Source organism: Sphaerodactylus townsendi, linkage group LG14 (genome assembly GCF_021028975.2).
Source record: "Sphaerodactylus townsendi isolate TG3544 linkage group LG14, MPM_Stown_v2.3, whole genome shotgun sequence".
Lineage (NCBI taxonomy): Eukaryota > Metazoa > Chordata > Lepidosauria > Squamata > Sphaerodactylidae > Sphaerodactylus > Sphaerodactylus townsendi.
This window is the reverse complement of record NC_059438.1, coordinates 41,871,935-41,888,693: the sequence shown is the minus strand read 5'-3', so window position 1 is coordinate 41,888,693 and position 16,759 is coordinate 41,871,935. Positions and strand designations below refer to the sequence as shown.

The 16,759-nt window shown below is 43.7% G+C and overlaps 1 protein-coding gene across 2 annotated transcripts; it reads left to right on the top strand.

Annotated features, from left to right (window-relative positions):
* Window positions 1-16: 16 nt before the first annotated feature.
* Window positions 17-16,583, top strand: CCT5 (chaperonin containing TCP1 subunit 5). Of its 2 annotated transcripts, XM_048515587.1 has the most exons (12): window positions 17-105; window positions 148-280; window positions 1,795-1,855; window positions 1,952-2,116; window positions 3,188-3,386; window positions 5,180-5,372; window positions 5,595-5,744; window positions 6,500-6,619; window positions 6,699-6,884; window positions 8,657-8,794; window positions 14,242-14,422; window positions 16,347-16,583. In XM_048515587.1, exons 2-12 carry the CDS (start codon window positions 176-178, stop codon window positions 16,472-16,474), a joined length of 1,626 nt encoding a protein of 541 aa, XP_048371544.1. In that variant the 5' UTR covers window positions 17-105; window positions 148-175; the 3' UTR covers window positions 16,475-16,583. The 2 variants fall into 2 exon arrangements, with proteins under 2 accessions (XP_048371544.1, XP_048371543.1); XM_048515586.1 differs by having other exon boundaries at window positions 37-280.
* The last annotated feature ends 176 nt before the right edge of the window (window positions 16,584-16,759 follow it).

The window sequence follows — 16,759 nt, the reverse complement described above, 5'->3', positions numbered from 1 at the left end:
GACCCTTCCAGAAGAAGGGGGAGGTGCTTGTTGTGAGATCTCGCGAGAAGTCGCGCCGCCGATTGAGAGCCCGGCGAGGTCCACGCGGGCCTCCTTTCCGTTAGTCGGTCGGCCTGAGGCGGCTTTTTTTTTCATCCCAAAGAAGCGCGGAGCTCCTTTCGCAGCCTTCGGCGCCATGTCGGCCATGGGGACCTTGGCCTTCGACGAGTACGGGAGGCCTTTCCTCATCCTGAAGGACCAGGAGCGCAAGAGCCGCACGACGGGCCTCGACGCCCTGAAGGTAGGGGCAGCCGCGATGAGGACGGGGCCTGAGGCCAGCAAGCCCGCGCCTTCCCCCGCTACTACGCCCAAGGGAGGGCGGCAAGGGCGCCTCTCTTTGACCTGCGCACGTGAATAGGCTGGGGCGGGCCGGGGTTGCTCACACGTTACAATGAGGAGTTTTGTGGAGGAAGAGGAGGAGGAGGAGTTTGGATTTATATCCCCCCTTTCTCTCCTGCAGGAGACTCAAAGGGGCTGACAATCTCCTTGCCCTTCCCCCCTCACAACAAACACCCTGTGAGGTAGGTGGGGCTGAGAGAGCTCTGAGAAGCTGTGACTAGCCCAAGGTCACTAACCCAGCTGGCGTGTGTGGGAGTGCACAGGCTAATCTGAATTCCCCAGAGAAGCCTCCACAGCTCAGGCGGCAGAGCTGGGAATCAAACACAGTTCCTCCAGATTGGATACACGAGCTCTTAACCTCCTACGCCACTGCTGCTCCTCGTGTGTCGTCGTCGTGTGCATGGACGTGGTGCTTTTTGTGCGCGGGCTGGATGGTTCTCAGGGATGACAGGGCACGTGTGTGGAGTGACTGCCCCGCGACTCCCAGTGTGCCCGGCTTCTTCATAAAACGAACACACGTGCTGGGACTTTCTCACAAATGAATACGTGGGCGCTCGTGCAAGATGCCTGTACATCCACTGGACCAGCTGGCCATGCAGGGTGTGCAAAGCTGAACGCGCCCATTTTGCCAGTTTTATTGTTGGGAACCGGAAGGTTAAGCTTATGGACAGTCTTACATTGTGCAGCATCTACAATGACTGAATAACACTGAGCTTTGTAAAATTGTATTGTGAATAAACATCATCAGTTAGCAGTTAAAAGACAAGCAGCACAGATTTTAACCATTTATACCCCAGTCCAGATGGGAGCTGAACCATCACTTTGGAGTGGGCAGCAGATTTGCCTTCCCTAGAGCAGTTAACCTGGCAAAGGGGCAAATATGCGGGCGTCTCTTTTGGACGCCCTGACACATCAGTGCTACCATGTTGCTACCAACTCCATCCATGCAGCAAGGGTTTTATCGAGGGTGGAGTCAATGTTGTTCCTGGGGATGGAGCCGCAGCCACCTGGCCCTTGGAGTTGCGCTACCCTTTTGGGTGGCATGTGCCTGTTGAGCCCTATGGAATGCTTTCCAGAGGTGGACAGGTAAGAAGGAGTGCTAAATGGAAAGGTGTCAATTATCCCTGGTGCCTGTGTCCCAGCCTCTGCCACTAGCCTGCAGTTGCAAGTGAGACCATGTTGCCATTGTGGGCCATGTCGCCACACATAGAAATAATTAAAAACAAACAAACAAATATAGAACAGATGCTGTTCATCAAGTGAGGATATTATGTCTATGAAGCTTAAACCTTTGTGCAAAAACAGTGGATGGTTCTGGTTAACAGATCAAGAGATTATTTTTCTTATTTGATTAGGCCCTGTTAAGCTTACTTGTAACCTTGCATTTTTGTAATTTTGACTCTCTCTTTTTAACAGTCTCATATAATGGCAGCTAAGGCAGTAGCAAACACACTGAAAACATCACTTGGGCCTAATGGTAAGCATAAAGATTTCATGCGGTAAAGTTTTAATCTTTTTGTTTGTAAGATTTTTTTCTACTTATACCTGTGCTGTATGTTTGTTTGCTTTGCAGGCCTTGATAAAATGATGGTTGACAAGGACGGCGATGTAACGGTGACAAATGATGGTGCCACCATTTTGAGCATGATGGATGTGGACCATCAGATTGCCAAACTTATGGTTGAGCTGGCTAAATCTCAAGATGATGAGATTGGGGATGGAACCACAGGAGTCGTTGGTAAGATTACGCAGTGCAAATCCCGTTGTAATGACTTCCAGTGTCAGATTATCTTATACATAATGAGTAAAAAATACAATAAAGGTTGGATAATGATCAGAGACCATTGTATGTTCTGAGTAGATGCTTGAGTATATGTTCCATATTCTTGATTGTGTTCTGAATTGATTTTAATTATGAGACCAGAACTATTCAGATCCAATATTTGAAAAACCAAGCAGGTTATACCTGCCTTCACACTAGCTTTTAAGGGTACAGAGCTGAGGACTTAGTTTACTACAGGTGACCATGTGCTGGTGCAGAAGAAGCTGGTAAACTGCTGATTATTGTAACAGTAGAACTGCTCTCAAAAATCCATGTAGAAGAGATCCTATAAAGTTGTTTTGCAAAGATCTGCATTAACAATGCTTTCAGAACAACAAAAATAAAGAATTAAGTTTTTGAACATTCTGAAACAACTTTTATAATCTGTCCCAGTGAGCAAGATTTTGTATTCAGGAATTCCTGGCTGCCGGCTTCATTCCTTGAACTAGTTGTACAATTTTTATAAGCTGCTTAAAGTGTTTTCTAAAGTAAGCTGGATTTTTTAAATGCAGCATATTGTTGTGCATAGATATTTGCACAACAGGGCAGTTAATGAGTTTTTAAAATATGGTCTTGATTAAATATGTAATTCTTAAAGTGCAGTTCTAAGAAGTACTTTATGGCTTAAGATGAAATCTGAGCTTAATGCAAAACCTTCAAATATTTAACATTTTGAAAGGTTTTTCTTTGCAAAGAGAAGATTGTTAGGAGATAAGATTCTCTATCATCAGACGCTCTTATAGTTCGTATGTTTATAAATATGGTTTGATAGGAGAAGGCAAGAGACCAGCAAATCTCCACAGGTGGGGTGACCATCCATGAGGCTAACCTTAATTTCTACTCATGCTTAACAATTGTTTTCTTCGAAGTCACGTCGCAAAAAAATTGTTCTTGCGCATTTTTTTAATGATGAGAAATCTTGCATTCTGTCACTTTGAGTGGAAGGTGCAACTGTGGTAAGCAATTGTCATTTGTTTGCTCTTTTAGTTCTGGCAGGTGCGCTACTGGAACAGGCAGAACAGCTGTTGGATCGTGGCATTCATCCTATCAGAATAGCAGATGGTTATGAGCAGGCTTCTCGCATTGCCCTTGAACATTTGGACAAGATCAGTGACAGTTTTCCTGTTGACCTGGAGAATATTGAGCCCCTCATTCAGACAGCAAAGACAACACTTGGATCTAAAGTGTATGTATATGTTAAATTTTGGGAATTGGAATTTTGTTGGTGGTGTCTTACGGATGGTTAAGGGTCCTTCTGAGTAGATCAGCTACTTTGTATGAAAAAGGTAATTCACATTTTATTGCAGAGTGCCTGTTAAGTAAATTCAAAATAGGTCACTTTAAAACTCAAATTATGTGTTATATACTCAGTCTGGAATGGTAACACATTTCCAATACCAGGAAAGACCTGACACATTTTGACCCAATAAAGGTCTTCTTCAGAAGTCAGTATAATACACACACAAACAAATTTTTAACATGAATTCTTAAACTAGAATTTCTTATTAGGCCAGAAAATTTGTATATGTGTCCTGTAATTGACTATAATAATAATACACCAGATTAAAACATACACGCTGTTTTTAAAAAGAGAGATCTTGGCTTTATATACAAATAGGTAAATATTTGCTGTAATAAATAATGATATTAGATATTGTTACAATTCCTGACTATTTAAGTGCATAACACTGGAAGTGCTTATATTGAAGTATACTCTTAATTTGAGTTTTATTGTGAACTATTTTTAATTTTGGTTATCTGACACTGTATGGTAAAAATGTATATTATCTTGTTTAAAAAAATCTTTCTCAACCTTTTGGTTCCTAGCTTGATTTACAGGTTGGGTTTTGTTTCCCTTCAGTTTTTTTAGTTTAGGTTGACTATTTACCAGTATTTACTTGTGACTAGAATGCTTCATGTTGCATTGCGGGAGTGAGTGATGGAGAGGACAGAGATTGCTGTTGTAACTGTTTATTGAATAGTTGTTTGATTAATTAATCAAATATTCAGTCCTAAGTGAACATCCAAGTTCCTATACCTGTTATCCAATTACAATAGTGGCAAGGCTGTTCAGAATTAAACTATAGTCATAAGGATCTTAATTGAAAGTTTAATACAAAATAACAGTCTCATTGGGCCTCAATGACAAAGTTATGGCACACAGGATAACATGCAACTGAAAAAGCCTGCATACGTGGGGATTTCCCCTCCGAGGGCTTTTCATGATTTACAATGTACTTTAAACAGAATGTGGTTTGTTCGCAGGCCTTTTCAATTGTAATTGTAAATGAATTTTCTTGTCTCTGTTGCCAAAAGCTTATCATATTCCTGTTTCAGCAAGTAAACAAAATACCGGCAGCCCAATTCAGATGGGTGGCCTGAATGCCAATAGGAAGATGTGGAGGGCTGCACCCATGCGTTTGCCCCTCCACCAGCCCAGGGGGCGTCCCCCCTGGTGCAGGGGGCAAAGGTGCTGGTGGCTGGCTGCCCCTCAGCTCTGCAGCAGTGAAACTCAAAAGTCAAGGCTTCCATGAAGCAGCACTGGTGTCTGCTTGGATGCTGGCATGGGCTGGAGCGTTCCTGGGAATAGAGTTGACGTTTTAGCCAGGTAACGCCAGCACCTGGACCTGCAGACTTAGCCTGTGTAGCTGATGGGGCTATTTGGGTGGTAGTGGTGGGGTTGTTTTCCCTTTCTTCTGTGCCCACGAAGCCCTGGCCCGCTCCTCATTGCCTCATCCCCCCAAACTGGATAGCACTGTAAATCTATAAATTGGTGTGATTTCCAGTGTTCTTTTTATTTCGTAAAATTGGTAAAACATGATGTCTACCTAACTTAGAATGGAGACAGACTGACTCATTTTTTGAGATGCATACTTTCAAATGACAACTCTAATTTTGCATTACCTGTTATTTGTTTACACATTTTGGTTTGTGTTTTATTATCTGAATTAGCTGAAATGAACTTCCTTTTGTATTTAGGATAAATCGTTGCCACAGACAGATGGCAGAAATAGCTGTAAATGCAATACTGACTGTGGCAGATATGGAACGCAAAGACGTTGACTTTGAATTGATAAAAGTCCAAGGCAAAGTTGGTGGTAGACTGGAGGATACCCAGCTGATAAAGGGTGTGATTGTAGATAAGGACTTCAGCCATCCCCAGATGCCTAAAGTAAGGGATCTTTTGGGGTTAATGAGGGGTGTGTTTCTGAATAAAGTCTGTAACTTTTGGGGTTTTCTTGTTTCTTGCCTTATTTCATCATCTTTTTTTCAAAATAATCACTTAAATATTTTGAATTGTTTGAAACATATAGGTTGTTCTTGAAACAACAACTTTCTAATTTGGTCCCTGGAAATGGTATTACAGTTTAAAATGTTGTGCTCTCTTTCCTAGGAAGTTCACAATGCTAAAATTGCCATTCTGACTTGCCCATTTGAACCTCCCAAGCCAAAAACTAAACATAAGCTTGATGTAACATCTGTGGAAGATTACAAAGCATTGCAGAAATATGAGAGGGAGAAGTTTGATGAAATGGTGAAGCAGGTTAGAATTGCCTATGCCTTTTTCTCCTAATATACTGTTATACATAGTGTAAGGGAAGCCTTTTTAAAAACATTATGAAACTCGCTCTCAATATTCCAGTGTTTAACTATGTTGTCAAACAGTGTCTCTTAGTCAGTTGCATTAAGCATGGTTATTTTATCCAAGGAGTGTGAATTTCACATAAACTGCAAATTAAGACCGTCTGCATGATTCTGTTTTTCTAGTCATGGAGTTGTTCCGCAGGGCCTGTAAGGCAGAGCTATCCCACCAGGCCTATGGTTGGGGACAGCAGTGATATTGCATCTGTTTGGCCTCCCCTCCCTTCCTATCCTTTTTCTTTCCCCTTTTCCTCATTTTTTTCCCAAGCCAGTATGAATGAAGTTGTGGGTATGGTTTTATCATCCTTCCCCTTAGGATGTTGTACTGCAAATATGACTTTTATTATTTTAATGTGAGGTTTAACAGCGCTTAACAGGGTTACCTACACTGCTTCCCCAAAACTAGGTGTTAGGTTTAATGCTAAGAATCGAGCCCAGTGGCCCAGGCCAGCCTAGATGTGTGTGTGTGTGGGGGGGGGGCACTCTGTTTGTGTGTGCCCACAGAGAGGGCTCTGAGTGCCACCTCTGGCACCCGTGCCATGTAATTAATAATTTGAATAGTATGTAATGAGTATTTTTTTACAAACTTTCTATTTGTTTGCTATATTTTTGTCCCTTGTGTAATAGTTTAATACTTTTTAATATTAATTTTTGTAGATCAAAGACACTGGTGCAAACCTGGCTATTTGCCAGTGGGGGTTTGATGACGAGGCCAATCACTTGCTGCTTCAGAACGAGCTGCCTGCTGTCCGCTGGGTGGGTGGACCAGAAATAGAAGTAAGTACATGGACTATTCCTCCTTTTCTTTGCCTGGGGAGGTTCTTCTCCTTTCACAGCTGTACCTGGTTGCTTTCAGCTCATCGCCATTGCAACCGGAGGGCGCATCGTTCCTCGATTCTGTGAGCTCACACCTGAAAAGCTGGGCTTTGCCGGCATTGTCCGGGAGATCTCCTTTGGGACTACGAAAGACAAAATGCTGGTCATTGAACAGTGTCAGAATTCCAGAGCTGTGACCATCTTCATTAGAGGCGGGAACAAAATGGTGAGTTGGCTGATTTCATTGAATAGCTTGGATCAACTATAGTGTGCAATTTTTGGTGAAGTTTCTTGTCTGCTTGGGAGGAGTCTTGTTGGTTACAACCAGTCATCTCCACTTCCTCAGATGTTTTCTATGTTTGAATTGACCAGTTTAATACTTGAAGGTGCTTATATCAGTAGGTGTTCCACGTGGTCTGTAATGTTCTAGTTGAAACTCCTTGGCAACTCCCTGTATCATTGTTTCATCATCCCACAACTTCTTTGTAGCTGAGATCCTTGCTGTCTGTGTACATGGAACATAGGTAACATAGGTCGTGCTTTAGGTATTGCCTCTTTTATCGCAGGCCATCAACTCTGGAACGTTTAGGCCACTGGTTTCTTTACAAGATTAGCCTTGGTTCCATTTGGCGTTCTGTTTTCCCGTGGCTTGAATGTAAACCAAAAAGATTACTGCTTCCCTGCGAGAGCCAACGTGATGCAGTAGTTAAGAGCAACAGACTCTGATCTGGTGAACCGGGCTTGTTCCCCTGCTCCTCCACACGAAGCTTGCTCCACGTGACCTTGGGTCACCTGCAGTTCTCTCAGAACTCTCTCAGCCCCACCTATCTCACAAGGCGGTGGTGGTGGGAGGCTGTTTATGGTAGAGAAAAGTGGAGTTTAAAAACCAACTCGTCTATTGACCCAGACCACCAACAGTCATCATTTGTGAAACTATTTTAGTTTCAGTAGCTCTGCTTTGCTATAACTAGGCCTGCTCCTCCTTGTGTTTGCCTCCATGTGCGCAGTAAAGAATTGTGTGATATATTCAGACAAGGTGGTCTTCTGTTTCCGCGCAGCCAACTAAGTGTTCTACAATACATATACATTTTAAAAAGTTCTGAAAACCAGCAACAAATCACCTGAGGGCTGGGGACAGGGTATTATTCCACAGCATCATCTCCCAGGGTTCTCATCCGTCCCTATTACCATGATTTTAAGTTTTATAGTACATTTTGAGCAGATTTCCTTTTTGCTGTGAAGGCCTCTTAGGCAGAAAGAACGCATTCAAATACATTGAAAGAATAAGATTGTATTAACGCTGAATTCTTAAGTACAAAGCAGTAAAATTGCTGATTCCCAGCAGAAACGTCCAAGCTAGAGCAGGTGAATCGCAGTCGCTGCCTGTCCTGCCCCATGCATCCTCTGGGAGGATGGGGGAGGCAGAGCAAGTGTGTCCTCTGTCTAGACCAGGGGTCTGCAACCCGTGGCTCCGGAGCTGCATGTGGCTCTTTCAGCCTTATACTGTGGCTCCGCGTGGCCTGGAGGTCAGAGGGTAGCGTGGGCGTGTCCCTCCAGAGCAGCCGCCATCCCCCCTCTGCCCCATGGAGCAGACGGCTGCCTGCTCCGTGGGGCAGAGGGGGTTTCCCTGCCTCTCCGGCTCAGTAGATCTTCGGGGCCATGTAAAACGGGTCCAAATGGCTCTTTGGGTGGTAAAGGTTGCCGACCCCTGGTCTAGACAGAGCGGCCGTAGCAGAAGAATTTGCACTGGACTCTCAGAGCCTTGCACTGGCTCCGATAGCGGCAGTGCTCCCTTAGGAGGACATGATCGGACTGAAGCAAGGCTAAGCCACTGAAAAAGAAAGGCCAGGCATGAGGAACCTTGTCACTTGATTAGATGGGAAATTAAAGAATTGCTGATGCTGGCTGATACCTTTTGGATGGCCTGCTCTGTTTTGAAACACTGATGTTACACCTCTCACCTCTTTGCATTTTTACACTTCTGTCCTTCATGTGAAGATCATTGAAGAAGCCAAACGGTCCCTTCATGACGCACTGTGTGTAATCAGGAATCTTGTTCGGGACAACCGTGTTGTTTATGGTGGGGGTGCGACTGAGATCTCCTGTGCGCTGGCTGTCAGTGAAACAGCAGACAAGGTAAGTGAGGAAGAAGAACTGGATAGTGGCATGTAGATCAGAAGAGGGCGCCATCATGTTGAAATACGCCCTCAATACTGATGCAGAATTGAGCTTTTCACCAGTCAAAAAGATTTACTTGACTGATGAAAAACTGTTGTCGAATGTTGTTCTATTTTTAAAAAGTTTAATTGGTTACAAAGTCAAAAAGTACTTCATTGTCAACAAGTTTTTACATTGACGCTGTGATTAAAAAGGAAGCTAGTTGGCTGTTAGCAATCAACTTTTTAAAAAGTTAATTACCAGTACCCTTTTTTATTATTTAATGTCATATTTTTCTATATGAACAAATCACTGAGCCGTTCTTTCCAGCTTCTGTCCTGGGTACATCTCACAGCCTAAAAACTGCAGAGGGTTTTTTAAGTGAAGTTGATACAAATAGCAGTTGCAGCTATGAGAAGTAAGGTAGTTGTGCAAAATAGAGGGCAGGTCAATTCTTTTAGACCTGAAGCCTCTCCCTCATAAGAGTGTTACAGTGCAGGTGGATGGATTGCACAGAGAAGGTATTGTCTGGTTTCTTCGGCATGCCCATCAGAGTTATGGTGGTCCTAGCTTGGGACCTGCTCCACTGATCAGTTTGTGCTTTTGTTTGGAGATGCCTGTAGAACAGACTTTGCTATCTTGCTAGGTTTGTCCTGAGAGCTGCAGAGTTAGGGTTCTTTTCTTAACTAACAAATAGCACTATATTTGATTTTTTTTCTTGTTAGCTGTAATTTGTGTTCTTGGCTTTGTTGAATATTTGGCAGTAGTTGACTTATCAAATATTGTGTGGTCTGACTAGCATACCACCCCTAGCTAATGACTGGCTTTAGTGAAGAATACACAAATTGTAATACTTTGACTCAGTATATAGGTGGTCATGGATTGACAACAGTGGACTATGGCCCCGGGGATTAATCAAACTTTATTTTTAATGGTTTTGTTTTTTTGCAAAGCTGAGAACTTATCTGGTTCAGGAAATCTTCACATTTATTGGCACCTGACACCAGTTAAATTGCTCCAGAATGTTGGGAGCCAGGGTAGACCACTAGATAGAGCAGTGGTGGCGAACCTTTGGCACTCCAGATGTTATGGACTACAATTCCCATCAGTCCCTGCCAGCATGGCCAATTGGCCATGCTGGAAGGGGCTGATGGGAATTGTAGTCCATAACATCTGGAGTGCCAAAGGTTCGCCACCACGGGGATAGAGTGTTGGGGGCCAGGTCTTCCTGTCCCTGGAAAATCACAAGTGTGGCTTGGGAGTAGTCACTCTATTTTAGCTTAAAATTTATGATAGGGTTAGCAGCAAAGCACATTTCATGTGGAAATAAAATGGGCTCTAGGAGAGTAGAGGGCAGGAAGGCTTTCCCCTCACAACAGGCTTTCCCTGAGTCTTCCCAGTGGCATGCCCCAGGCACTACCACCTCCCCCCAGCCACCACATAGGATGAGCAAGCAAGCGGCATGGCCTCCCTCCTTTCCGGCTTCCCAGAATGGACCTCGCCTGCCACACTCAGAGTGCCTCTGGCTAGCTCCAAGGCACACAGGGCAAACAAGTGAACAACAAGCAGCGTGACCTCCCTCCCTCCTGGCTTCCTCTCCAGTTTATTGGGAGGGATGGAGTCGGGAGTGTGCCTGCTGGGTCAGGGAAGTCAGGCAAGGGACAGATGTCCCACCAGTGGGCATGCAGGACTGAGTCCTGTGCACCGATTGGTGGGGGCTTTGTCATCAGAAGATGGCGATTGGTCACCCCTTGGGGAATTATCTGTGGTATAAGATAAGATGGCTGGGATGAGAATACTAGGTACTTTGCCTTGAGTTCTTTAGAAGAGTGAGAACTAAAATTAAAATGTGCTTGAGTCAGGCTGGGACCTTGTCTACTGTGTAAGAAACGTTTTTAAAAAGTACTTGTAAGGGCAGAAGATCTTTGTCATGGTTGCAGGAGAGAATTCAGAGTTAAAATAGGGACATTCCACATGCCTTTCCATCACATGAATAGTTTTTGTTCTGTTTGACCTCTCAGTCAACTTCCTCCTTTCATTGTTTTGGATTGAGGAATTAGTTTGCGATTTTGGGGATATTTTTTGTTGACTGGAAAGGACGTTTGAAAAAAAGAACTAATGTAAGAAGTAGTGAATTGGTGCTTTCTAAAAGTGGTGACAATTGAAAATCTAAGTAGCATTATATAATTTTGAAATTGGATTGTGTAGAAATGATTGCTTATGAATGATTATAGAAATGATTGCTTAAGAATTTTTGCAGTCCATTTTGTTCTGCTTGATTGCTGAACTGTAGTCTTTTGGTTGGAGCAGCGATGGCGAACCTATGACACCCGTGTCAAAAGTGACACGCCCTGATGGTTTGGGTGCATCACAGCCCCAGACTTGCTCAATGACAGGAATCAGTGCTTTAAAGCAGAATTCTTGTTTTATTGATAACAAGCATAGCAATAGCTGACAGCTCTATTGTCTGAACTGGTCAGACCCTTGCAAGCAACAGATGTTTTCCCAGCAAAAATACATCAGACTCACCACACGCACACACAAATTTCCAGAAGGGAGGAGAGGAGGGCAGGGGGAGGTCTCACACAGAAGCAGGTGACATTCTTGACTTGATAACACTCTTTCCCAGGTCAAAAGTGCAGGAAGCCCCCAGTAACAAGAAACGAGGCAGGACCTGGGCTAACATAGTGCAGGGTCATGACATTATCCGCCCTACCCCCCACAAAAAAACCATCACCCTGGAACAGCATTGAGGGGTTAAGATTTCTGAAAAGCCCAGATTAACCGTGGGGCACACATAGGAAGCATCAACCCGTTCCTATTCTCTCTCAGGGAAATTCCTCCAAGAGACCAGGTATTGCAAACAGCCCCTTCTAAGCTGAGAGTCCAGTACTTTAGAGACTTCATGGTGTTCATGCCCCCCCACCCCCAGTAGGATGCCAGCGGTCCGCAATGGGTGCTTTCTTCAGCAGACAGTGGTGGAAAACAGGATGTGCGTTACGATACATTTTAAGGCAAAGCAAGCTGTACAGCAGGGGTAGGCAACCTTTACCATCCAAAGAGCCATTTGGACCCGTTTTCCACGGCCCCGAAGATCTACTGAGCTGGAGAGGTGGCTCCGCACAGAGCTGCCTCCGGTTCGGTACCTCCACTCACCTTTCCTTCCATCGCCGGGAGGCGGAGGCACCAGGCAGGGAAACCCCCTCTGCCCGATGGAGCAGGCAGCTGCCTTCTCCGTGGGGCAGAGGGGGGATGGCAGCTGCTCTGAAGGGACACGCCCACGCTACCCTCCGATCTCCAGGGGTTGGAGGGCAGTGTGGCTGTGTCCAACCCTCCAGAGCAGCGCTGGAAGGAAAGGTGAGTGGAGGGGACGTGAAAAGTGACGCCCTCATGCATGGAGCCGCCTCCGGTTCGGACCCTCCACTCACCTTTCCTTCCAGCACTGCTCTGGAGGGCTGGAGGGACACGCCCACGCTACCTTCCGACCTCCAGGCCACATGGAGCCACAGTATAAGGCTGAAAGAACCGCATGCGAGGTAGCTCAGTTTGCTGCTAGGCGTAGTTAAGGCAGGTTCTTGGTAGACACACACGCCGGGTCCTCCACCGTGAACTTACTGTACATCCTGCCTTCTGGCATCATCATTTTTTTGGTAAGTGTCCTTGGTTTTATGTAGAGCTTTTTGGATGTCTCCCCAAGAGGCTTGAAAGGTTTGAACCCACTCTTGGAGATCCACTGGTCCCACATTTTCTGTAACTTCCATTGGGAACGGTTTCTCCTCCTACCTGGCAATTATTTGATTTTTTCTTTTTATGACACAAAGCACCACACAATTAGATTTTATATTTTTTTTAAAGAAGTGAATATGTAAAGAATTGTTTCTTTTTTCGATCAGGACGTTGGGGACATGCTAACAGAGTCAAGTTAGGCATTTTCCGAATTTTTGACGTCCCAAGCAGAAAAGATTTGCTTTTGCTGGGTTAGAGTTTATACAGTCAATTCGTGAGGTTTTTAACTAGATGTATTCCAGTTTCTTAGGACTCAGAATGAAGGGGTGTATTAGTATCATTCTTATTCAGCTTCTTCATCAGTGAGTCCCAAAGTGGAGATTTTTCCTCTTGCCGTAGGGGGATGGGAAGTTCTCAGTTCTGCTTTGTGTGAACATGATCCACTTCTCATGCGGAAGTGATTGTTCTGCAGTGTCGGATTGAGCTCTCTGGCCATAAACTGTGGCTGAAATAAAGTCTTCCCCCTTGGCCATACACTTGAGTGTCAATGGCAATTGGATACCTACCCCCACTAAAACAAGGAACATTATGTGGTTACTGCAACGTGTTCGGATCTCTACATTTTTCAAAGCACCGTAATGTTACTTTTTCCTGAAGTCAAGTAATCTGTATAGCTGTCTTAGTTAGACGCTGAAAGATTGGTAGGGGTGCATTCTGTGAAAATATTTTTATGCTGTGGGTATCAAATTTCTTACTGTCCTTCAAGAGTTTTCCAGTGAGGTTGCTGAAGAGGGCAAAGGTGTTGCCTCTCTTTTAGGCAGCCTGTTCTTCAGCATCAGTTCTACCCCATAAAATTTTCGTATACTCTTTCACACCAAAAGTTGACAGGAGATTTGTGAATTAATCTGCCATTTCCTGGACCACCTTTGTTCTAGAACAGTGATGGCGAACCTTTTCGAGACCAGGTGCCCAAACTGCAACCCAAAACCCACTTATTTATCGCAAAGTGCCAACACGGCAATTTAACCTGAATACTGAGGTTTTAGTTTAGAAAAAACGGTTGGCTCCAAGGGAGTAAGCTTCATGGTAGTCGGTGGCTTTGCCTTGAAGCAACTGTGCAACACTTCGAATGGATGAATCACGACCATAGGAGGGTTTAGAAGCAAGCCCCATTGCCAGCAACTGAGCTTACTCCCATGTAAAGGATTGTGCTTTAGTTCTTCCCATGAAAATCAGTGGGGTTTAACAGCACTTAACAGGGTTACCTACACGTCGTGCCCAGCGGCCCAGGCCAGCCTAGATGTGCGGGAGGCAATTTTCCGCCCCCCTCCATGAGAAACTCTGTGCACGCATGCCCACAGAGAGGGCTCTGAGTGCCACCTCTGGCACCCATGCCATAGGTTCGCCACCACTGTTCTAGAATGTCTGCTTGAGTCCTAGTGCTTACCTAGTTCTGTCCCCGAGGCACTAGGACCCGGACGGAGCATTCCAGAACAAAGAAAGTCCAGGAAATGACAGATTAATTCACACATCTCCTGTCCTCTTTTAGTGAGAAAGAGTATATCACTTTATTGGAAGCAGATTAGGAGGAATGAATGGGCATCCGTACCAGGTGGCTACGCAAAGCACCACGCATTTTTCTTTTAAAACTCATTCTCAGTTGTGTTTGTACTAAAAAGTTCTATTGTTTGCTGTGCTAGTGCCCGTCTCTGGAGCAGTATGCCATGAGAGCTTTTGCCGATGCTCTAGAAGTAATCCCAATGGCCCTTTCTGAGAACAGCGGGATGAATCCCATCCAAACAATGGCCGAAGTGCGAGCTCGCCAAGTGAAGGAGGAGAACCCTGCTCTGGGTATTGATTGTTTACACAAAGGGACCAATGGTAAGAGCTTTGCTGTGCTGTGTGCCTTATGTCCTGATAGCATCTAAATATGTCAGTTCAACTAATAAGGATATAGGTTGGCTACTGTCATTACTTTTTAAAATTTTTTTTATTGTATCTGAATTTTACAGTTTATAGTAATTCCCTTCTTCATACATTTTCAAACGATACTTTCCCCCCCTTTTCTCCCTCCCCCCATTGCTTCTTCTTCATAGTTTTGTCGCACAAACAGCAGTAAGTTCATTCTCTGTAGCCTCTTCTCCCATATTTCTTCATTGACTCAAGCTTCTTTCATCCAGTCCACGTATATTATCCATATCTTCAAAATTTCATTCTGTTTATCTTGCATGTCTTATTTTTGGTTAATATATCGAAAATATCAAATGTCACTTGTTCCCAGATATATTCTAACCATTTCTGAAGTGTCCATTTTTTCTTTTCTTTCCAGCCCAAGGCTATTGTTGCATGGGCTGCTTTGATCATTATTTTATACATATACCTATATTGTTTATCCACCCTTCTGTCTTCCATTACACCCATGAACATTAAGTCATTATTTAAATCAACATTTATCTTCACCAGTTTCTCGATATATAACAATACAATTGTCCAATTTTTTTTTACTTCTGCACATTCTATCCACACATGGCTATAATATGCCTCTTGGTCTCCACAGTGCCAGCATTTAGAACTAAGTCCTTTTATCATGTATGTTAGTTGTTTTGGTGTTCTATACCATTTTAATATCACTTTTCTTTCTAACTCCATATATTTCTCAATCTTTATATTTTTCCAACTGTCTATTAATTTTTCAGTATTACCAATGTCTAGAAATCCTTCCTTCTGCTACTGTCATTACTGTCCCCTTTTCCTGCACAAGTAGTGGAGTCTTCAGCTGGGTTTGGGTCCATTCACTGGTGTTTTGGCACTCCAGGAAGAGTCGTCTTTTATTTTTCTGAATTGCATTTTAAAGTTTCTTATACAAAAAAACTTTCTTAATATAAAAATGCAAAACTGTCTTTTCTAGCTTTTCACAAAGTCTTTGTGTCCCTTTCTGAACCGTTCCAAAGCCTCTTTCCTTTTCCTGAGGACTCTGTGCTGCTTCTTTGTCATAAGTTTGCCAATTGTAAAAGAATCTGCACAAGCAGCCTCGCCCTTCGAAAAGGGATGGGTGCAGTCGTCACAAGGGATCGCTTGCACCCAACTAGCAATTGGCACAGCTACCCTGATATAAAACAATGTCAGTTTATTTTCATAATATTAAAATTCATTATTACAAATAAATTAGTATGTGAAGCTTGCTCTTGCTTGGATCTAAATATCCAAACTTGCAGCTTCTTAAATTCCGATTAAAGTTTTCAAGTCTGAATAAGACCTATGTACAACATTTTGTTCTTATACTTAATGGCCCTTGGTGTCCCTGGTTATCCAAGTCTTTGGCTCATGTAGTCCAAAAAGACATTCCTTTTTCTTCCATACTCTGTGGATGGTCTGTTCTGTGCCAACTCTGTCAGCTTTGCCATTATGGAATATTCTGTTAGTCTTTACTTCAGATCTTCCTGACCCTCTGACTGTAGCATCTATCAGTGTTCATGCACAGGAAGTAAAAAAGTTCCTGGAAAATGCTAATTCCTTGTGTTTGCTGGTTGTGCCCCTCCCCCCCATGAGTGGAATAGTGTTACCAATTTGCTGTGTGTTTCCGGTGTTGTCGATGAGCACGTCACAAAAATAATTTTAAAACATGCCCCCTGACATTGGGCAGATTTAAACATAAGCTGTTTTTAAAAACTGTGGCAGAGGCCTCACAACAAACTTCCAAGCAGGGCAGAGGTGGGGCAAAGCAAATTCAGTGTGCTCTGACTGGGCCTTGTATTGGTGCCAGTTAATTTCAGTGAACACTCTTAAATGTTTCTTCTCTTGGCAGATATGAAACAGCAGCATGTCATAGAAACCTTGATTGGGAAAAAGCAGCAAATCTCTCTTGCCACTCAGATGGTGAGAATGATCCTGAAGATTGATGATATCCGCAGACCGGGGGAGACTGAAGAGTGAAAGCACAAGAAGACGCAGGAGCTTGGCTTCTGAGGCGGCCTCATATGCTTGAAGGCTGCATTTGTTTCAGATTTGTAGTTAGATCAATAAATCACTGTTGTGGCTTTCAGACATCGCTGCATTTTTAAAAGGTATAATATATTTAAACATTTAGTGTCTAGAGAAGCTTAAATTATGTTGTTCACATTTGTCATCGTTCTTCATTTGCTATGTCTGGCCTCATGTTGTTAATACTGCTGGAAAAATGCCGAGTAACAATTTGTGGACAGTAGAAAAGGATAATCT

Excerpts from the sequence above, each read along its gene's own strand:
- CCT5 (XM_048515587.1), top strand. The coding sequence starts at position 176 with ATGTCGGCCATGGGGACCTTGGCCTTCGACGAGTACGGGAGGCCTTTC. Across the intron at positions 5,745-6,499 it reads TTGATGAAATGGTGAAGCAG|ATCAAAGACACTGGTGCAAA; the intron begins GTTAGAATTGCC and ends TAATTTTTGTAG. Across the intron at positions 6,620-6,698 it reads TGGGTGGACCAGAAATAGAA|CTCATCGCCATTGCAACCGG; the intron begins GTAAGTACATGG and ends GGTTGCTTTCAG.